Source organism: Seriola lalandi, unplaced genomic scaffold, assembly GCF_002814215.2.
Source record: "Seriola lalandi dorsalis isolate HSWRI2012SDOR001 ecotype SW California unplaced genomic scaffold, Sedor1 jcf7180002054217, whole genome shotgun sequence".
NCBI lineage: Eukaryota > Metazoa > Chordata > Actinopteri > Carangiformes > Carangidae > Seriola > Seriola lalandi.
In genome coordinates, this window is record NW_019524770.1 from 22,067 (window position 1) to 45,411 (window position 23,345).

Below are 23,345 nucleotides of genomic sequence, written 5' to 3' on the forward strand. Positions count from 1 at the left end.
CAAAATCCATGAGCTGACATGTCACTGGATTGACCTGCAAATCGTTGGCCAAGGTCACCCCCTGCTTCCAAGACGGGCCCTCCCACCAGATGCCTTCTAGCTCCAGCCTCTAAGGAAGACGCGGGTTTAGAGAGAGCAAATGAAAAAGATGCGAGTGTGTGAGTGAGTGTTTGAGACAAATAGCATGAGACTATGACATAAAAACTCAAGGGGGATAAACTGTAAAGCAGACAGGATAGCACCCATCAGTGAATCTAAAACAGAAGTGACTGAGAGCATGATAGCCGACTAGTTCAGTCTGTTTTTGGTCTTTTCTGAATGGAGACTACCTTATTCCCCCCTCTATTATAAATCTATTTCATGAAGCCCTCTCTTTGTCCAGCTGTACTCTTATACTTCTTTTAGTGACCTCACCTCCCTCCTCCCCCTTCTCTTTTATGAATAAAGAAACCCTCGCAAGCATGATTTGTTTCATGGGCGGATTAAGAATTTTAACAACTGTCTTGTCAATGAGTGAATATCAAACACTTCCCAAGCCATGCTGTGAGACAGTAAGATGTTTTTGTTTTTTTTCTACCTTAAAGAATATCTCCAGAATTTTAGGATGCAGTGTTCAGACCTGAATTGGGCAATGTTAAACAAACAATGCATTTTTTTTTTTTTTTTTTTGAAAGAAGTCCGGCTGAAAATGACATCTGGGAAACTGGAAACCAAGTCTGTAACTGTTGTTATCTATTGGATTCAAAGATGCTCTGTGACATTGAGGCAGTGATTGTTTGAATTGACCGGAGGGCTTATAAATACCATGAATTATAACTATTAATCACAGATCCACAGTCTTCCATGGAAGCAGAGAAGAGGCAGTGTCACTTTTGCATTGTTTTAGTGCAGCGTTTCACCTTGAAGAGGCTTTTTCCCTTCTAAACTGAAGAGGGAGACATTGCTTTAGTTTGTAAAACTGCTCATTCTAATGCAGATACATACTTGCATTAGTGGCAACAACATGGCAGCGACACTCAACTTTTAAAAAAATAGCTGCATGATTATACTGTATCCAGGATAACACATACTGTATACGCACACACAAGCAAGACTTCCATGTTCACATACACAGTCGCACATACACACACACACACACACACACACACACACACACAAGTGCGCCCACACACGCAGCAGTCGGTGTAGTCGCATTAGTGTGCACTGCTGAGGACATTAAATATAAACTGAAGACCCTCTCAGATGATCACAGAGCACCAAAATGACAACAGCAGCATGCCACCTCAGGCTAAAACTGTAATAACCCCTTCTAGAAGATTTATGAGAAATACATGACTATACATGCACTGCTTCGCTTCCTGAGTGTGAAATACTTGTGAGATGAACTCAGACATGACGTGATGACCTGTGCTGGGTTGTGGACAGAAATTTAAATAAAGATTTCACCATGAAGGACAAAAACACACAGCATTGGTTTGTATGTGTCAGAAATGTATGAATTTTTCTAAGTTCGAGTGGAGTTGAGAGAATGCACCAAAAGGCCCCAGTCAAACCTGAACAGGGGATCCTGTAAGTTGTTACACATCTTTGAACAGTGAAGAGTCTCAACTTTAAAAATAGCTGCATGATTATACTGAATCCATGAAAACACACACTGTATATGCACACACTTTCTTTCTCGAAATTGAAGCAAAGAGATTGATAGACATAAACCTTGGTGTTTAAATGTTCTTTTAAACAGCTTGTGGCCACTCATTCAAATCTTGTCCTGACTCCCAGGGCCCCTAATTGATTTTGTCTTCATTCCTTCATTTGAAAAACATTTTTTCGTTTATTTTGTCAAAGAAACTTCCTGCTAATAAATAAATATCCCCAAACATTACAGTGCTTATTAAGTGAAGATGGTTCACAACAAGGTTGCAACAACCAGTTATAATCGATAGAGGGCGCCAACATACAAAACATTTCAAACTAATATATTAGTTTGAAATTTTGCCTAGCTTTGTGTTTGCTACTTGACCCAACCTGGAAAATGATGATGGGAGACAATGGCCTTATCCGTTATTATATTTCAATTTTTCCAAATAATATCATTAATTAAAAAAACAATTACGTGTTGTTTCTCATGCATACACATAGGGGACATGGGGGACAAGGGATAATAAAAGAAAAACCTGGCAGCAGTGGATCCACCACAGGTCAATAAGCGAGAGACAAAAAAACAAAAACAAAACAAAAAAACCCCTGGGAGACAAAAAGTGCAATTGTAAGCTCATCAGCCATCAACTCATTAGTGGTTGTCAGCCCCCGTCTACACTGCAATAATAAGTCTGCAGTAATTTCCTCATTAAGGCTGCTCCTTCAATCTGGAGCACTTTGGAGGAAGCTTCATAGCTCAGCAAGGTTAGGAGGACACGCCCTTAACTTTGGAAGCGGTGCAGTGGGTACGAGTGCTCACCCTCAGCTGCTCATGTCATCAGTGGAGCAGAGAAAAGGGAGAGATTGAGGGTGGTAACTTCATCAGCGAGCTTTTTTTTTTCCTGCTTTGGCGCATCCGCCGTCGAGCTCTGCCTGCTGTGTTTACCTCTCTGTGGTCCGGGGAGAAACTGGGGGGGAATCCACCTGCCGGAGAGCAAGACACACCTCGGGATGGATGCCCTGAAATCCGCCGGCAGAGCGATCATCAAGAGCCCCGGAGTTCCGCGGCACACATGGGGAACTTCAAAGCACGAAAGTGAGTGAGACTGTGTGTGTGTGTGTGTGTGTGTGTGTGTGTGTGTGTGTGTGTGTGTGTTCAAATGTTTGGATTTGGTACAATGTTGTAAAGATGTTTGGCGACGAAGCAGAGGTGGTATTATCTACCAGAGAGGGAGAGGAGGACCGTAGTGCCTCTGGCTGCTGAAGTGAGCTAGTGGTCTGTAGTGTTTTATTACTGGAGAGCTTTTGTTTGTCTTGCTGCCAGTAGCTGATGGATTGGATGTTCTGTAGTGTACAGAGCTGCTTTATTGTGTTGTTAAGTCTCAGTTGTGATTTACTTTTCTTCCTCCTGAGTGATATGGCCAGTCCTACTACCAGTTGTGCCTTCACAAAACAACTAGCCTACAGCATTTAAAACTAGCCCATTAGAACTGATGCTGAAAGTCAGTCGATTAATCGAGTAGTCGATTCAGGAAAAAAAAAAAAAAGATTGGCAAACGTTTTAAAATGAATTAATCGTTTTAATGGTTCACAAATGCTAAATATGAAGCTATGCTGGTTAGCATTTACAGTTTGTATGGTCCATATAGGTTTGGAGACCTCACCTCGGGATCTTAGAACTTGTAAGGGGTATTTTTCTCTTCCTGCTCTTCCTGACATTTAATAGAATGAATGATTCATTCATTCATTAATAAAACAATTAACAGATAAATTGCTGTCAAAAATAGCAATTTTGTTTTGAAGCCCTAAGATTAGATGCTACACTAAAACTCTACCTTATAATTTATACCTAAGTAAGATCCTTTCATTTTATACCCAGTACTGAATACCTAATGGGATGAAACTGGGACGTTTGTCTATAGTGATTTTTCATTAGGTTTGTCTGTTTTCTCTCTCTATACCACACAGTCCTGAGGTAGTTCACAGTATGATACTTACTTTAAATCATTTACGTGTGCAATTTTTCAGCGATATATTTCGAGGTTATATCATACACACTGTTATTAAAGTAAACTTCAGGCTTTTTTGGGTGTTCTTTATCCGTTAGATAGATATATAGATAGATAGCATTCAGTGATTTGCAGCACTTGAACATTCTGTATTATTTGCTATTAGTTTATCAGGTTATTCAGAAAATATCATATTAAACATGCAAGATTGCTCCCGGACTACTACAGTGTGAAGTACAGGAGGTTGTGGGTGCTGAGTGAAGGGTCAGAGCAACAAATCTTGTCACACCATCAGTGACGGGCAGAGAGCGAGGGGCTGATCTGCAGCCTGCAGCTCTGCTGTCGCACTGATGTGTGAAGTGTTGTCTTGAACGCTCTCTCCCTGCAGTTACATCGCCTGTAAGCTTCTCACTGCCATAAATGCGAGCATGCTGCTTTTGCCTCATCCTGAATTCCTGCTTAGTGAATAATCAGCCGCCCATGCCAGCTTTCATTAAACATGACTGATTAATTTCACAGCCAGAAAGATGTGCTTGGTTTATTCACGCTCTCGAGGAAATGTTCTAGTAAATTATTGAATATTGAGTGTAAATCTGTGGGATTTAGAAGTTTTCTCAATGGATTAGGGCTTTAATGAGTCTTACTGACGATTTTAGTTTCTCAATTTGAGCACAAGATGTCAACGTTAAGTGACAGGTTGTCCTGAATGGTTTGCATTGATGGCTGTTGATGGATGCTGTGCTAAAACTCCTGATCTTGGTTTTTGTGCAGACACTGATGGAAAGGAGTTGTTATTGTTTCCCCCCAACGCCGGCAACATCACCATTTCTCCGTCATTTCCATGGCGACTTTGTGATGTCAAAAGCTGACAGGCAAACCATCAACATGTTATCTGGAAAGACATTGTCTGTGTCACATTGTTAGCAGGAGCCTCTGCATTGTGCTCTTTCCTGCTCTTATTGTTGTTGGTGTCAGGAAGAGAGGGAAGAAAAAAGCAGGATGATACTGTCAGAGCAGAATCCAGCTTTTTATCAGCGGCTGATGACAGAGGCAGTTTGTGTGTGAGAGCCACCAGAGGAATCAGGCTGGAAAAATGTGAACACAGCAGTCACAAACAGCACAGACAGACAGAATGACTGCTGATGTCCAGAAGCTACTTAGCAGGCAATTTGGAGAGAGGACAGCATCCTTATGCCAGCATGTGGCGATGCGTCAAAGATGGCTGTTGGAATGCAAATAAGGCAACATTGCATCTGCTTGGCACAGTCACACAAATTAGGTGTGATTAAAGTTAGAAAAAGAGTGGTGAATTATTCATGTCCTGTCTTTTGACTGGAGGAAATTGCGTCGCTTTAGTTAAATAACCACAGTAAATGACAATATACAGTTAATTTGAGGACAAATTGTGTATATTAACTTTGCCTTGCCAAGTTGTTTAATAGTGAGATTATGTAGAGGCCTGGTCATATGACAGAAAATCAATATCACAATAAATTTAAAACACCATCATGGCATTTAGAGTTTCTGTTCAAAGGTCATTTGTTAAATATGCCAGACTATCAGTCTTAAAGCATTAGCAGCAGTGATTTGTTTCAAATGAGACTGGAGTGTGAAGATGAGATAAAACAGAAGCACTAGAAAAAGACTCAGGTGTTGTATTTTTCGGGGACAGTGCTACTGAAAAGTCCACAGGGATAGCTTTTAATTCAACATGCCGGTATGATTAATTTGGTTACTTGACCTTTCTGCTGTCACCACTGTAAGGTTGAACTTTCCGCTTGATCAACACTCTGGCTAATGACCCTTTCAGACATGCGCCTCGTTACATTAATGGCAATTTTACATATCGGTCTAATGTGTGAATGAGCACCTGAGCCAGTTATATGTGGAAGTCATGACGCAACGTTACGAGGTTGGACCAAGTAATGTTTCTGTAACAGCAAAAGTCTGATGACTTAAATGCTGTTAAGATTAATATAAAGGCTGTAACAGTACAAGGTAAAGTGATTTCATGTCTTGTTTGCTTGATTAATAAGAGCAGTGTTATTAATTCATTGCTTAATTATCACATCATGTACAAGGAAAATATAAGTGTGTTAATAAGCCAGGAAACATTGTGAATGAGCCAATTTTAAGTTGGTTGCTAATTCATGTCACAATGTTTATAAGTGCAGTGGGAATAGCTGGCTTTTCAATAATAATCAGACCAGGAACATCTACTGTAGCCAGTCTTCAGTTCTTTAGCCAGCAGAAAACTGACATGTACAGCATTTCCCCATCACCGCTCGTGGCCATCCGTTGTCATCTGTTGAGGTCAAAGCCACTGGCAGGACGGAAGAGGACACAGCATGTGCCTGGAGTACAAGCCATCTCTTTGCATCACGTCACATCGAGGCAGTATGGACCTTTCTGTACCTTAGAAGTGACACACACTTGCCCTTGGCACCAAGGACGTCTGTGCTGTACAGTCTGCATCAGTTTAAAAAGGGTGTAGCTTTGGGACTTAGTTGTTTCCAGTGAGATTGTGTCCTTGGGTTTAGGATTTTTTTTTTTTGTATTTCTTTCTGTGATGTGTGATCAAAATCAAGGGAAAGAACTGAAAATAACGAGCTTCCTTTAACCCTTGAATACACATCTCAAGTGTGTTTCTGTTAGATTCTCAAGCGTTGTTGCTTTGAGGAAAAGAATCTGCTGTTTGTGTTGCTATGCTTTGTGACCCAGAGAAGAGCTTGATGTGAAATTAGTGGACTCAGCAGTCATTAGGTTCCACTGGTTGGGAACTCTGGCTATTAAAGCTGACATGGTCTTGACTGAATGACATTCAGAAGGCAGTGGTGTCAGTTAGCACTGCCCCTCGAGGAGCAATTATCTCTCAGTAGCTCGTTAAGACTCGAGCACCACAGACACAGCAGTGAGGAAGAAGAGGGGGAGCAGAAGGAATGGTGGGAATATAGAGGATAATGATGGAGGGAGTGTCAAAGAGAGGGATGAAGGCGGGGATTAGTGTGAGTAGCAGATTACAGGGGGATTCCCTTGCTTTGAATGTGATAAATAAGATGATCAGTTGATAATTGGGGACTGATGGAGCATTTGGATTTGTGTTATGATCCACCATATAAGTGTCATCAATGCAGCATTGATATTGAGTACCAAATCTAATCTGCCTATGTAGCCCGGGAAGCCCATTTAAAGAGTTATTTCACTAAGACATATTTTCCCACTTACTACTAATGGCGTCTAACTATGCTGATAGCTTTTCTGTCACCACCCACTAAGATAAAGGAAGTGAATGGAACTTTATTTGTGGTCCTGAAAATTTACAGTTAAAATAATCAGCAGTCCCAGTGACTCAGTTTACTCTGGTTTTATTGTATCTAATCATTTGCATTACCTTGTCACTGTTGATGCAGTGCTTTCAGTGACGAGGCCCTTCGTTTAGTTAACAACATCTACAGTAAAGGTTGTATTGGCATACAGTACATGACTTTTCACAGCAGTGCCCTGTTTACAGTTGGACACGCACAGATTAAAAATATAATGTATCAAGATTGGACAAACAGATGAGAATGAGAAAAATGGTAGTTACAGTGAGGGACAGATTTTGTGAATGTTGCGGAGAATCATTTTTAAGTGGCTTTACAATTTTTCCAATGCGACTGGTGTGTTCAAATGATGAAAGTTTTTCATTTATGGGTTGTAGTACAGGATTTCTAATACATCAGCAAAACAGTGTGTGTACTTTCACACACTAATATCCGTCTTGCACACCTCCGGCCTCCCCTCTGCTACAAGTCCTTCCAACTTTGTGTTCACAGCAAGGTGTTACGAAGCAGCAACTAAATACACAATTGAATAAAGTTATCCTTTGTACACGGGGGCCTACAAAAAACAATTCAGCCAACAACCATTAGCCTACGCTATAGGATTGCCATGATATGCTTAATGACAATGCTGGTGCTAAGCCAACTAGCAATAGCAATATTTGCTGACCATATTCATAATCATAAATTGGAAACAGCAAGTCAGCTAATGTTACCATGGCTACTGTTGCTGGTCACAAACTATCCAGTTATTTACGCTTCAAGGAGAAAAAAAAACAGTTCTGAGTCAAGTTGAAGCTTTGTAGCAGCTCATAGGGCTCTCCATCTTGGAAAAGCCAGACCTGTATTAGGTACATGGTCAGACAGAAAAGAAATTCACTCTTGGACTTATCCACTGGAACTTGCCTGCATGAACGGCACACAGAGAGGGTTGATAAAGACAATGATGGAGCTGGTAAAAACTTAAAAAACTTCATGGATGTTTTGGTCCTCTGGCTGACCAGAATTTATAGCAGAGATCCTTGTTTTTCTTTTTTTTTTTCATATGCTGGCATTCCACCATTTCCAGTAACACTTAAAGAAGAAACAGTTATTTCATCTAGCACTCACCAGGGTCTACCCAGAATATACACGCTCATTTGGAAGAGCACTTAAACCAATATGTGCTCTTATAGCTGAGCTTCAGTATATCAGGCCATGATTTAACCGAGCAGACTTCCCACCTATACTCTGCATAATTCATCCTCACAGCCTCATCAGTCTCACCAGTGGCACACTGAGGATAGATTAGATGATAAAGTGCCGCTAATGAGTTTTCATGGAGCATGCTTTGAGAAAAGTAACCTGTCTAATGGATTTCTCATTTCAAAGATCAGCAGTTGCCAAAGTTGTGAGGTATTGCTTGCATCGGATTGATGGATTTAAACACTTCAGGGTTCTTTGAATTTTACGGCTCAATAAGCTGAAATTGATCATATATTTGGTTCAGTTTGTTTTCTATAGTACTCTCTAGAGTAGTGGAGCAACATTAACAGATTTAGATGCTGTATTATAGGATAATTTTCCTTAACTAAATTTTATAAACATTTTTTTTTTCTCTTGAAAAATACTTCATAGACATTTCCCTTTTAGTGCATGTGAAAATGAGTGAAATGGCTGTGAACATGATTTTTCAAATGCAGTTTTATTTAGTTGTATAGATAATAACTGAGGATTTTCTGTGAGTCCATGGCCTTTTGACTCTTTCCACTTTGGTCAGAAGAGAACTACATGAGCTAAATCCCCCTAAGACTCTGATTAGTTGGATTATTGTCAAAAGCGCAGCTACATCAGTGACAGCTCTGCACAGGCTGTATTTTTGCCTCTTGACTTTTTTCCCCCCACTATTTTTCGTTTCTGTGAAACTTTATGAACAGATTCAGTCACATTCTTCTTTCCGTAAGTGGTAATATTTTGTGTCTCTAAAATTCGATTTTAATGCAACATCCAGTTGGAAACATTACTGTTATCATGCACTTGTATTACCAAACTGCCCAGTGTGTGACTTGTGTCCTTCTTAGCCTTGCAGCAAGGCTCTAGGGAAGGGCTGGGTATTGCCACTGATTTACATCAGTTTGGATTCAGTGGGTGACGATTTGATGCAACTCCCGATTTAGATTGGATTCAATATGGAGATATTTCAGTTACAACACCGATATTGCTTGGATATGAAAGAGATTCTCAGAGTTGTTTTTCTAACTAAAATTGAAAACATTTGTTTACATAACGAATGGACCCCAAAGCAGTAACATTAATGTACTTTTTATTTAACATGACCAACAGTTTAGACACAAATCTAATAAAAATTCTTTTGGCTTTTTCTTGTACATCTTGCATATGTGTGTGTTTACGTCAAGCGTCTTCATAGTCTTTAAATCTGAAATGCAACCACACATCTACCTTTAGACTTGCAAGTGCCTTCAGTGGAGCTGTGTCCGCCATGTTTTTGTCTCTCACGTGGTCAGATCTCGTTACGCAAGATCACGTGACGTAAAGGGGGGGGGTTACAGTCTCACACATCCACATCCACGGGAGAGGCCTAGGTGTATATTAAATGAAGATTGAATCAGAGCATCGATTTTCTTTTTCAGTCCAGTCCTACTCCAGGGAAGGCATTGTGCATCTATTGGTCTATTGTGTTGACATATTTCAACAACTATTGTACAGATTGTGTACAGACTTTCATGTTTCTTACTCACTTTTGGTGATGCCCAGACAGTGCCACTGTTGCGTTGCCATTAGCATGCTAACACTCCAAACTAAGATGGTGAACATGGCCAACATTATACTGACAGCCTCACACACCCACTAGCATGGTTGTAAACTTGTTAGTCTGCATTTTTATGTCATTGCGGTCAGTGTGTTAGTGGATTGTTCTTATTCTATAGTTTATAAAAATAAAATCATTGTGTGTGTGTGTGAATTTAACATCTGTTTAATTAATGTTTGTTTTGTGAATCCAGTTCAGGCTCCAACTTTTTGGCAGCATTTTGCTCAGTCGGGAAGAGATGGAGTATTAAAAGGATTCAAGATATTGTCACACCAAACATGTTTCCGGGCAGGTTTGTTTGGGCAGGTGTGAACAATGCTATTCAACCTCACACTGGGTTGACAATTGCTTCACTACGCTAATCGCTCCTCTTGTCACACTTGTCGTCTTATGTTGTCGTGCTGCAGTTGCCATGGGTATTTTGAAACTGAATAAAGCCCCATTCTGTTGCAATCATAGGTCTTGGTTTAATCAAAGCTTAGTGGGAGCCCATCTGTCCTTTATTCCACAACTATCTTTTTTGTATTAATGCCATAAAATCCCAACTGTGTTAGGGTGATTCACCTTCATTCTTCCTTGTGGTTTAAGGATAACGAGGACGTTTTCAGCTGAAGATACATTGAACAGTGAGGATTTCTTTCTCTGTTGTCAAAACAAAGGACCTAATGCGAAGACACTGGAATTAGGATTTATGAGGGCTGTAACGAGGTGTGTGTTGGTGTGTGTGTGTGTGTGTGTGTGTGCGTGTGCATGTGCATGTGTGTGTGTGTGTGTTTGTGTGTGTGTGTGTGTGTGTGTGTGGGTTATAGTATGTGCCCAGGGGGCTTGGTTAAATCTTTTAAAACCAACTTCTTGGGGAGGTAACTGCAACTTGCTACTTAAAATTTCCCTCCAGCAGCAACAATTAACTTTTGCATTGAATTTTTTTATATATTAAGCTGAAAACTCTCCTCCAGTAACTCAGTTTCAACTCTGCATTCATATATTGAATCCAATTTTTCATGTTGGCAATGTGATATTTTTTTTCACATGCTGTCTTGTGCCTGTTACGTCTGAGCAGCGAGTATATTTTCTTCACTGTTGCACTCCACAAATATTGATTTTTGAAGACTCAGCCTCATGTTATTAAAAATGGCTCCACATCATATTCTATATCGATTTTCTTTGTCAGTCCCTTGAGAGTTTGTGTTATGGCAGGTGTGTATATATAGAATAAGATGTAAAGGGCTATGTTTGGTAACTCGTGTGTTTCTTTTAAAGCCTTCTACGTGATCTAAGCCTACATTTTTATCCCTGGCTGCCAGTTTAGCAATGACAGAGATCAAGGCATCCTTCACATCCTGCGGTGTAACACAGACTAAATGCACGCCAGGTGCCCTGTTTGACCTCCATAAACACTTACACGTGTAATCAAACCACAGTTTTGGTCTCTTAGTTCATTATTATGCTGCTCTGTGCAGTCTCTCTGGAGGGTTTTTAGCACCAACCATCTTCCCTGGCCCGAAGTGTAGTGAATTATGCAACACAAGTGAAAGTGAGAGACCTTCTTGGGAGATCTTGGGAGAGTTGCTTGTTCACGCTACTGTAGCCACACACACAGACACACACACACACACACACACACACACACACACACACACACACACACACACACACACACAGGTACATACACATGCACACACAATCCAGCTTCCTGTTTAGTGTGTACAGCGACGTCCTATCATCTGGGTCCTCCTACTGTTTGATGTCCATGACAGCTGTCTGTGAAATGGGATATGCTGTCACTCCAGTGTAAGAGTCTTTTTGAGCATGTTTTCAGCTGTTATTCAGTTTGTGGTGTTTGTGTGTGTGAGAGAGGGAGATTAAGTACTGCAGATGCCTTACTTGGTATGTGTGTGTGCGTGCTGCGTGCGTGCGCGTGCGTGTGTGTTCGTATCGGCTGAACCTGCTCCTCCATTGGAGAGCTAAATCCCATCTCCATGCTCTGTTCCTCTGAAAAATTCAAAATCCCCTCACCATTTCTGACACATCATGCTCCAATCTGAGCCAAGGAACCCACTCCTAAAAATAACCATGTACTGTCAAAGTGAAAATGGAAAACTTTTGTAACTCGTTGCTGTGTAGAAACACAGTGTAGATGCTATTATGGTTAGAACAAAGCACTAAAAAGGCCAGTAGGCGTTAGCACATAATGCGATGTTTGAAGCTGTGGTTGTCAAAATAATTGAGATGATCTGTTAATGTTCAAACCAGCAGAGATTAATCATTAGATTTTTAACTGACTCCTTTGATTAGCTTGATATTTATTAATTATGAAGTCAAATGCAGATGATCAACTTTATATACTTTTAATCATTTTCACGTTCATTTTTACATAAAAATTACTTTTAGGTGCCCTTGGTTAAGTTGATGAAGGTCATACCATGAATACAAGTGTCTGTCCTGCTGCTACAATGCCAAACTTCTGATGAGAGAAGTTTTTTTTATTCATCAGATCCCTGGGTAAGGCCTCTCAGCTTTTGGGTCAGTATGCAGATTGAGAGGAAGACTACAGGCAATACACAGAGCTGAATAAGCGCTGTAACCTCCTGTGCAAGGCTGGAAAACTCTTTTAATCATTATATTCTCTGAAAAACACTATAATTATAAAAATAAAAGGTCAGGCAGTAAAACACAGTGATCTTTCTAGCAAAGATGGGGATGCAACATTATAATAATTAGAAACTAAAAGGGATTTTAAGTAGGCTTAATAATGAGGTAGTTTAGATGGAATTTCTACTTTATTTGTTGTACTACCATTATTATAGAAGCAAAAAGAACAGTTTTTCTCATACAGTACACTATTTGCTATGACATTATGCCATAGTTCATTGCGCCCCCTTCACCTCTGAAACCAAACCTAATGTTCCACAATCCTCTGAAGACAAATACAGTCCAGGAGCTTTTAAAGTATACATACTGATATCGAGTAAAGGCAAAAAAAAAAATATATATATATATATATACCAAGAAAATATGTATTATTTAGTTTGAATGAGACATTTCCACACTATTAAGGCACAGCTCAAGCACTCACATTGATTACCCCTTTAATATCCTGATACTCCGCCAATGTATCCAGCTGTGTCAGACTAGCATCCATCACTCAAGTGGAAGGGTCTAAAGTGCTCCACCACATTAGAGGGGATTCCTGTGGGAAGCCCTCATCTATTAACGGGGCGCAGAGATACACTGTCTCAAATGAGATCAGCAGCTCTCGAAGGTGACTTGTTTTGCTCTGGTGTGATAATGGGTGGGGAAGCTAATGATTGCTCAAACAGAGTGTTGTTTTCCAAGCCCTCAGCTTGAGATGGGGATTGGGAAACCTGTTTTTCTTTTTTGTTTTGTTTTGTTTTTTGTTCTTTTTACCAGTCACGGCTTTATCCTTGAATAGAAAAACAAAATATATAATATAGGATATATAAACCTATTATTTCATGAATGGATTTCTTTTGAAGGAGCTATTTATAGCTGATGAGGCTGCTGAAATAGGAGCCAGGAGACTCCAGGGGGAAAAGATGTGTATCAGCAAAGAGAAAATTGTGCCCTGTTTGAATTGCTAATGAAAACAATCCTTCCACGGTGCTGAGCAGTTATACTTTATGAATAAATAGCCGTGAGGAGAGATTTCTTTCAGTATGGGAGGAGTGTCTGCATTGCTAATGTGGTTGTATTTTGGCATGATTCTGGAAATGTTTACTCTTTCTCTAGTGAACTTTACTGTACCTCCATAATATACGTAGGTGCCGTCCTTTTTCTCAACAGTTGGTTCAGTCGCAAATATTCCTGGTTCTACATAAAGAAACGGCTTTAGAAATGTTAGAGTAATAATTGTAAGGTTGAAATATTCATGCAGGTCATATGGTTGGAAAAATTGACCTTGATGCTTGTGACCTATATGGAAATCTCAGAAGTCTTTAACAGGCAGCAGCAGCAGCCTACATGACAGGCATAGACAAACAGTAGCTGCTGAGTCACTCAGTAAAAATGATCCAAGGCACCTCCAGTGGACAGTTAGTGTGGAAGTCACCTCCATTATGTAATACCCTTCAGTCAATGATGAACTGTAACTGTCAGGAGATATTAAACAGTGTAAATAACAATCTCTCCTCTTGCCATGCTGTGTTTGATGAATTAGCGCATAGTGAAGCAGATCAATGAGCATTTAATTGGCTTTACACAAGTCTTTCTGAAAAAGGCAAAATAGGTTGTCAGTGCCCTCAGGTTTGGTTACACTGAGGCAGCTAAAATGATTTGGAGACGGTTGGGGAATGTGTCATAGTCATGATTAAAAAGAAACAAATTTGTTAGGAAAAATTATTTTTTTTGTGGTAGTGCATAAACACAACATTGCTATATTATCCCATTTATAAAGCTGTCATGGCACAACTTGTTAGCAAACTGGTGCCTATAGTAGTTAAACAATCAGCATTCATTTGAAGTCATGTTTCACGTTATCTGACCTGAAATAAGTCCAATGCTCACTCTCCTTTTTGCTGTGTTTTGGTCTCCACCAACTCTGGCTGCTAAGTTCTCCACTATGTGTCTGCTGCTGGAAAATAGGTTGATACCAAAACAATGAGAGTCAAGACACTAAAATGCTTAGCAGAGCTGAAGGGAAACTCTGTGGGTTTGTCACAACAAGCGAGACATTTCTCATTACACATAATCCTTTGAGCCATTGTCTATGTAAAAATATAAATTATTGCAGTTTTAAGCTGTTGAACAAAGAGTAGAAACTAAAAGCAAAAATATGTTTAATGCACATTACATAATAATATTGGTTTCTTTCTGAAATGAATCTTTTTCGCTGCAGCTTTTCCACCTGTTCCTACTTTGTAAATAAGGACATCCTGACCTAGCAGTTGTTGGTGTCACCTCCATTCTCATGGAAATGTGGTGCTACCGTGACATGCCAGGCAACTTTGAATGTCATTTGAACCAACATGATATATAGTACACAGCAGACTACAGTGAAAACTCTTCAGTTATTCTGTTGCAACTCCTCACTGTGGATTCTGCATCCTGGAATTATACCATGTGGCTTGTTAAAAAATATTTTCATTTCCTGCTTATCTAGCTCCATCCTTCTGCACAGCACCACACCAACAGCACCCGAACTGCGGCTGTCTGCAGAGCAAATATTAGTACAGTTTTCCCTGTGGGGATGCCAGCTATAAATAGAGTACAGGAAGTCATTCAGGAACAAAACCCAAACGTCTGTGTTGACTTTTAATTTGAAGCATGTAATAATGCCCGCCCGCAAAATAACCCCATCGCTAATCCCATTTCATTCTCTGGACACTTCTGAGGACAAAACATGCTTCTTAGCGTACAGAAGATAAGGCTGTTTTACTGCCGTACAGTATGTGAGGACGCCGGGTTGATCCTCTCTAATTAATGATTCACGGAGCCTTTGGAAGACAGGTCCTGATGGGAGGCCTATGTCTTGCATAATAACTGCAGTCAAAGGCAATTAGCATTCAGGACATTATAGGAAAGTCTTTTATCAAGTTGTGATTGTGTTTTCGTTTATCATTTTAATACTTTGTTATCACACACGCTGTATCTTTCACGCTCCCAGGCACACTTACCATTTGAATGCTGAATTTTTTTTAATGTAAAATGCCTGATATTGAGTGATATCTTTTAAAGCATCTAACAATATCTTAAAGTCTTTTTTTTTTTTTTACATTGAGAATAATGTTTATCTCACCTCATGTTTTGGTTGTGTAAGATTGCAAAGCCACATAATGTCACTAATTCACATTTCTTCCCTCATATTCCCAATCTGACCTAAACAGCTTCCACTTTGCAGCGGCTCTGTTTGCTCAGCTGTGCATATACCAGATAACTCTTATCTTCATTATGATTAACAGTAGATAGGGTGTTTGAAGTGAAAGCAATTAATGAGGGGTTTGGGAGAAAAGGGGATTATGCTGAAAGATCCACACCAGCACTGATTCATTCAAGGACCTCCGGGGCAAATAGTTGATTCCTGAACCTGAATCTTTTTACTCCAGAGATATTTTTCCTGTCAATGTAAATTAAATAGAAGCTTGAAAGAAATGGTACGGAAGCTCCACTGTGCTGAAATATAAGAAGGGAAAAAAAAGTAAGCAAACACAATTAAATCCCTTTATGGCCCTCAGGGATTGAATCATGCATTTTATTGGTTTTGCTTACATTTGTCTTTTTCAGTTTTTGTGATGAGGAAATGCAAAGCATCACACTGACGCATGAATTCAGTCAAATATCTCCACAACACTACTTTTTCAAAGCTTTCAGGAGTTGTAATTCAAAAACGGTAATGATGTGGCAAATGAAAAGGTGGCTGCACTTGATGTGGTGATCGAATTAAAAGATAGACCAGGTGAAACACCATCCATTACAAACCAAAATCTATTATATTTTCAAAGAATTTTTTGGTTTATGCTTTTCTCCCGAAAACCCGCTTCCTCGTGTAATATCCATCAGTTTGATACAAGCGATGGAAAAGACTACACCATGAAATAAACCAATGTAATCATACGAGGAACAGCAGTAAAACCTACTTTGTGAAAATGCATTTTGTGTGAATATTTGAGCTTTGCTCCTTACAGTATTTAACCGATGCGATTTGGCACAGGGCCTTTGTCAGGGTGTGCCTTCATTACTCATTAGACAAAGACCAACAAAAACAACTTTTTTAGCAGAAACAACTTATTTTATCATTTCCTGTGTGACATACTGGAAGCAAAATAATTGGCAAATATTTTGATATTCAATTAATACATAAAATAATTTCTCATGTTAAAATTTAATATTAAATGCCAAGGTTTTACCAGTTCCAGCTTGTTATTTGTTAGGATTTGCTGCTCGTCTTAGTTTTTTATGTGATAGCAGTTTGAAAATCCTTGAAGGTTGGAGTGTGGGTTGGTTAAAACAAGCAATATGAAGACATCACCCTTGGCTTTAGGAACTTGTAATGGACATCTTTTTCTGTCTGCAGGTGCTCTGCAACATTCCTGTTATTTCAAGTTCACGTCCGTGTGAGGAGAGTGAAAGGCAGGAAGTCAAAGTTGGGGTGGTAATATTTGAGAATAGCATGACATGAGGTTTTGTGTGTGGGCCCAGGGGATGTGTAATATCCAGTTCCAGAGGTGGGAGTTTTATGTACTGCTCCAGTTCAGAGCGCAGGGTAATCCCACTGTCATTTCGAGCATTTTATGTGGTTTGTACATTTCTTTTGATGCCTGGCCAAGGTGCTCAGTAATGTAATTTGCAGGTACCACCTCCCTGCCGCTGCTGGGAAGCGATAGTGCCTGTGGTTGCTTAGCAACATAGGCTGTTTGATCCCATGACTCTTGCCTTTGTTAATGTTGATGTTGTCAGTGTTGTACTGATTGAGAGGTATCTAATAAGCTGCTGTTCTTTTCATTCTCTCGGTACAATCAGAAGCAGAGGGAGTGTAGATGCAATAGATGAGACAGGTGAGGTGAGGATTAGAGTAAAGAAAACAGTAAGAAGAGCGAGAGCCTGAAAGGAAGGACTTAGCTCTACTTGGTTTCCCCCTCAAGGCAGAATCAGGAAACCAGTTACACACACCCCCACACCCTCCCACACATACGCGCTATCCCAGCCCACCATCTTCCCTGAATGTGCGGCCTATTTTCCCTGTCAAGGTGGTGTCCTAGATACAAAGTTCCATCAGATGAGTAAAATAGTAAGGCAAAGAGATTCTATCAAGGGAGATATGGAGGATGGGAGTGTCAGCAAGCTCAATGTTTCCTTCCTCACGTGTTGATGTGTTGTACTCATTCCTTTTTGGATTTAAACCAGGCGGTGTGTGAAACCTCTGCTCACTGACCCGCAGTGAAATCGAAAAACGGGGGATGCTTTTGTTATGTTGACCCTGGAGCACACACGTATTCCAACAGTTTTCCCAATTAACTCAGATGATGGTATCTTTAGAAGTGTGTGTGTGTGTGTGTGTGTGTGTGTGTGTGTGTGTGTGTGTGTGTGTGTGTGTGTGTGTGCGCGCGCACCCACCCCCTGCGAGGCTATGCATATGCCCTCTCTGTTGCTATATTACTCCTGTGTGCATATCTGTGCGCTCCTGTTTGTGTTATTAATTAACCGTCAGTGTACATGTTCAGCCAGAGGATAATTCACCCGGGTACGATTTTGACTTCTCAGTGCAAATTAAATTACTGAGTGTGGAGCTGGAAGAAACAGCTGGTGATCGCTGCATGTAGCTGAAAGGCGTGCAGAGCACATGGTGCCTATTATACTTCAACAGCACTTCCCAGAGTCAGCTGAGCTACTGTGAAATGCTACACTTGTCAGTTGTTTGTTCAACAGAGTGTCGGGTATTTTACAGCGTTTCACCGTCTCACGGCAGTGCTGTTATAACTTAACGTGAATACACTCGGGGCCCGATGCAGAAGAATGTCATCGACTTGCAGCGTGCCGTTATTGTAATGCAACGATCCCTCTAGTGTGTGTGTCCCAGCTGTGAGGCTTTTGTGTGAACGTAGTGGGTCAGTGCACTCACCGCAACAGCCCAGGTGTGAGGGTGTTGCCAGGCGTCAGTTTAATAAAGATGCAAACGTCATCAGTGCACCACCGTGGCCTCGCCCTCCCTAATCTTGTTTTGTGCTCTCTAAAATTAGATCACCTTTCTCCACACACTCTCGCTCCCTAACACACACTTGACAAACGTGTACGTATACACTGGCCTCTCGAAAACTCAGAAATGGCGCTCGTCTTTGTGCGCCTCAGTATTTTCTTCAACATGTTAAAATCCAATTAGCCTCCCTCTGCTTGTTCCTGTCACTCTTATCAGTCCCAGTCCCTCTGTAGACTCACACAGGATTTATTAAAAATTTAAGCGCCCCTCTTTTAGGGGGATAATATGTTGGAAAACCCTGCAGCATCAACATGAAGCTCGTTAATAATTCATGAGTGTAGCCTGGTGAAGGCTGTAGCACTTATGTATGCTTTGTAGTGCTGTGACATTTTAAAGAATTCAACCATGCAATAAAGATTTTGACCAGGAGTTGATGTATTACGTCTTGGGGTGATCCAAACTATACCTAAAGCTTAATATTGAAACTGATCTAATTTAAGTGTGCTTTAATTGTTTGAAAAAGACCTCTTTGCTAATCCCCACCACACGTTCCTGTTGCTATGCCTGTCGATCTTTCCATTCTAGTGAGGCATATATATATATGTGTATTTTGCTAACAGTGCCAGTTTTGACATTCAAAATATGTCTTAATAGTCTCCGATTTAACACAGAAGTAAACAAGAGCGGGACTTCTCAGTTATAGTTGACCACTGTCAATTTTTGTCGCCTTAATATCGACTATCGCTGGACGATTTTATAGCTAGCTAGCAACGGGGACACTGCTAAGCCAGGACTGCACTGTCACTGTTTATTGGAGGGGTTTTAGTGGGGTAGGGGGTTCATCTGCCATTATAATCAAATATACACTGCTGACAGTTCTGCAGCCGTTCTCATCACAATGAAAGACAATGGAATGATTGTTGTGTTTATGCATTAAAAATTCTTCAGAAACATATAAGGGTAAAGTGCTGCTGCAGGGATAGTGTGGTATCCATTTATCTGTGTAGTTAAGAGTATTGTTGAGCAAAAGACTGAAACCCTTTGTGTTATTCTGTAGCTGTACCTGACCTCTGACCTGCTGGGGAGCGGAGACGGCAAAAAGATGAATTTTTGGATCAATAGTTCATTAAAGAACCACTCTTACATAGTGGGTCATCTCTTACTCTCCGTCGCCATGCACCTCTCATCAGCAACAGTCAAGGGCAGCCGCCATGCCGTCCTCCATGTATCTAAGCAATCGCATGTAATGACATCAAATGTGCTCTCTGGTTTTGAAGCAGCCCCCACAGTGTGACTGAAGATTAGTTAATAATTCAGAGTTGTTGGAAGCGGTGTAACGGGGATGGTGTTCTCTGCTGTTCGCCTTCACAGCTGCATGGGGCCTGCCAGCGACAGATGGCTCGGCCCATGTGGAGAGTTTGGTGCCAGTAGAAGCCCAGTAGAGTGTTGGACAACGATTGTGTGCGTGTGTCTCTGTTTCTCTTTTCTCTCTCTCGCTCTCCACGCTCCTCTTTGTGAATCTCAGTATCTTTATACTTGTCAGTGCTATGAGCATAAATACCTCGTGAACACAGGAGAAAAAACAAAATGTGCTGCGACGTCAGCCAGTTAATGCATTCGTTATATGGTTTTCTTTCTCACAGCAGACTTTGGTGATAAAAGAGTTCTTTGAAATGCTGTGGATTAATGGATCATGTTTCACTTATTGCCCCATTAAGTTTATCACAGAATGTGGTCTGTTTTGCGTAGTTTTGTAAGTGATTCTTCTCCTGATGCTCCTCTGTGGGGTGTCCAGGTGTCTCTGAGAGATATTTTAAGCCTTTCCGCATGGGCTCGGTCCCCCCACCCCGCCCGCAGTAGTCAACCAGAAATCACAGCAGCAGCAGGACATCGGAGCCATTCTGTACAATCTATCAGAACCCAGCTGATACTCAGTTTTTCTGGCCTGTGCAACATTTTTTTTTTTTTTTTTTTTCTGAGATCCATAATGTTTTCCACTGCGGGGATTCTAGCTTCTCTGCCAGTAAAAGATGGCAACAAATCTCTCTCAAATCTCAGTGAAGTTAAGGTGCGGGATGGAATCGAATTCAGACGTGCAAGCATAGAGTTGTCAGGAATATGAGGTACATTTCCGGATGGCTTTGCAGTTCTGTTGTTTATGTTTCAAAGACAAAATAAATCTGAAATAACCATGCACAACACTCTCAGTAGAGCTGATCTCATTATCTTATGTACGCACATTTTTAAAATTTAAAAACTTTCCTACAGGAGTGTAATAGAAACACACTGCTCCGACAGAGAGGCGTTTTAAGTGCGCCAATGAAAAAGTTTCATATTTAAATCATCGTCTCCCACAGAATTTGTCTGAGTCTGTATATCCACATCACTGTCTGCTCAGCTGTGACTTCACTCTGCCAGCTCACATACTGTCCGTGCCAGCTATTGTAAACAGTCTGCTTGACTTTTGACTTGAAATTTATATATGACACGTTCATCTGTCGTTTGCAAGCATTCCACAAGTAGTAAGTAAAAGGTTGTATTAGTTTGGATATTGTTCATGATTCTACTACTACATTCATTTATAATGATAAAAAAAAAAAACGATAATGATAATAATGTTTGCTCATCTACATAGCTGTTACGGCCCAGCTCTGACACCATAACAAATAGGGGAAAGCACGCATGGATGTAACTAAAATAAACATTTTTTTTAAAAACAGAAATGAGTGTTTCGTCGACGAAGAAAAGAAAAAAATCAAAATATTTCAGTAAATTCCAATGTTCTGTGTTTTTGTCCCATCAGAGCTGCCAGAGAACTGGACAGACACCAAGGAGACGTTGCTGGAGGGGATGGTGTTCAACGTGAAGTACCTGGGCATGACGCTGGTGGGCCAGCCCAAAGGAGAGGACATGGCTTCGGCAGCCATTCACAGAATCGTCGCCACGGTGATTAATAACCTTACTCCGCGTGTTATCTCACTCTGACATTCTACCATCCCTGCCTGACAGATCTTGTGTACTGTTTGGCTTCCATTGTGCCTCCTGCATGCAGCACATATCAATGTTGCATAGAATTCTGCAGGCACGATCGGCACCTTCATTAGCAACATGAAATTTCAAGAGTGACGCTGTGAAGATTTCAATTACAGTGGCGCTTTTTATAGAAATTCTCCTGTGGATTTGTGAAATTACAGCCTCAGACTGCAATACGCATTATCTGAATGACTTAAAGGGGAACAGTTGTTAAATTTACATTTTTTCCATGTTACCCCGATGACCCAAGACAATGTTTTTTGTCAGGAGAGAAACTGGTAAATTGTTGCACCATATCTCCAGACATACAACTTGGAGTAATGCTACAGACAAAGAGAGGGAGACTCACTCGAATCAGCAAGCGTATTCTCATGGTCATGAAATGATTGTGCATACTCATAATTGCCTAATTCAGTATTCATGGATCAGTGTGGCCTTCTACAGTTAGTAAGGAAACAAGAAAGATGTGTCTCCTTTGTGGCTATTGAGGAAAATAATCTGAATGTTCAGTAAACTGCTGAACTGCCACCAGAATGACTTTAAAACTGAATAATCAGTGGTGCACTCCTTCAACCTTTATGCACTTCTAGTTGGATCATGTTTACATCAAGGTCAGTATGGTGGCATGAAATCAAAGCTGCTAATCCAGGATTATCACGAGTTGAACATTTGCAGCAGTGAAACCGGTGATATGATGTTTGCTCAACAACACACTGAGCCACACGGGGGATTTCTGAGCATGGTTCTCCGCATCGATCGGGATCCTGTCAATTCACAAGACCGTTTTCAGAAACTGCAAATAGAAACTTGGAGATGCACAAAACCCCAATTATCTGCATGTTTTGCGTTAAACCTTCACATTATATTCATGTATCTTCCCTCACACACACACACACACACACACACACACACACACACACCCACACACACACACACACACACACACAATACACACACATACACACACACACACACACACACACACTTCTCAATTACAGGCTGAAGCGAACCTAATGGCAGGATTAAGATTCAATCGATTTACACCAGGACAGAAAAAGAAACCCAGTTGTCTGTCTGTTCCCTTGGAAACCAATCAGCCTGAATGGGATGACTGAATACATTTATGACTTTCCCATTTATGACATGCGTTAGTCAGGCGTGATAAGACAAGTCAGGGCGACCAAACGTATAGAGAAAGGCTGAACTTGGCCTATCTCAAGCTGACAGATTGGTTTTTGCCTCGTGGCGTGACACTTGTAACGTGACAGCAAAAGAATGTGGTTGTTAGCACTTCCTACATGGATGAGCTGCCACAGTCAGGCACAGCACCCTTTCCCTCTCAGTTTCCCATACATGTCAGTGCTGTGGGTTTAAGCAGAGTGGTGCTGTTGGTTGTCACCGTCTCCAGGGCATCCAGGCTCCTACAGAAAGCCGTGGCACCGGTCCCGTCGTCCCCGAGAAGTCCTAGTTTTTTCTTCAAGCAAAGATCCCGCTCCTTTTCATCTTCAGCTCCTCTTCTTGGTGTTCGCGTTTTTATTTCACCTCCCGCAAGAGCGAAAGCGTTCTCATGCAAGGTGAATGCATAAATATTTCAGCAAAGGGTGAAATCACGTCCTTTTTAAAGTCCCGTCTTTTTTTCTTTCCCCTCTGTATTCGTTGACAGTCACTCCACTTGCTGTCATTTGGGTGTAAAACTAAGCTGCTCTCTTTTGCTCACTAATTTTATGGTATGGAGGTCATTGTCATTGTCAACAGGCGTTCTCACAGACCGCAAGCTCAGCACTATGGCTGTATTTTCTGAAACTCCAGATGGAGCAGAGCGGCCGGGGGAGTTGGTGGCTGCCAGCCCGACCTCGAGTACTCGTTCTGGGCTACACATTGCAACC

General features: G+C 40.9%; 1 protein-coding gene across 2 annotated transcripts in view; it reads left to right on the top strand.

Moving 5' to 3' along the window:
- The first annotated feature begins 2,471 nt into the window (after positions 1-2,471).
- Positions 2,472-23,345, top strand: part of LOC111653481 (low density lipoprotein receptor adapter protein 1) — a 40,719-nt gene continuing 19,845 nt past the window's right edge. For both annotated transcript variants that reach the window (XM_023404097.2, XM_087173435.1), the window contains exons 1-2: positions 2,472-2,734; positions 21,230-21,372. In XM_023404097.2, coding sequence (XP_023259865.1) covers positions 2,650-2,734; positions 21,230-21,372 — 228 coding nt within the window. In that variant the 5' untranslated portion in view covers positions 2,472-2,649. The remainder of the gene's footprint in view (positions 2,735-21,229; positions 21,373-23,345) is intronic.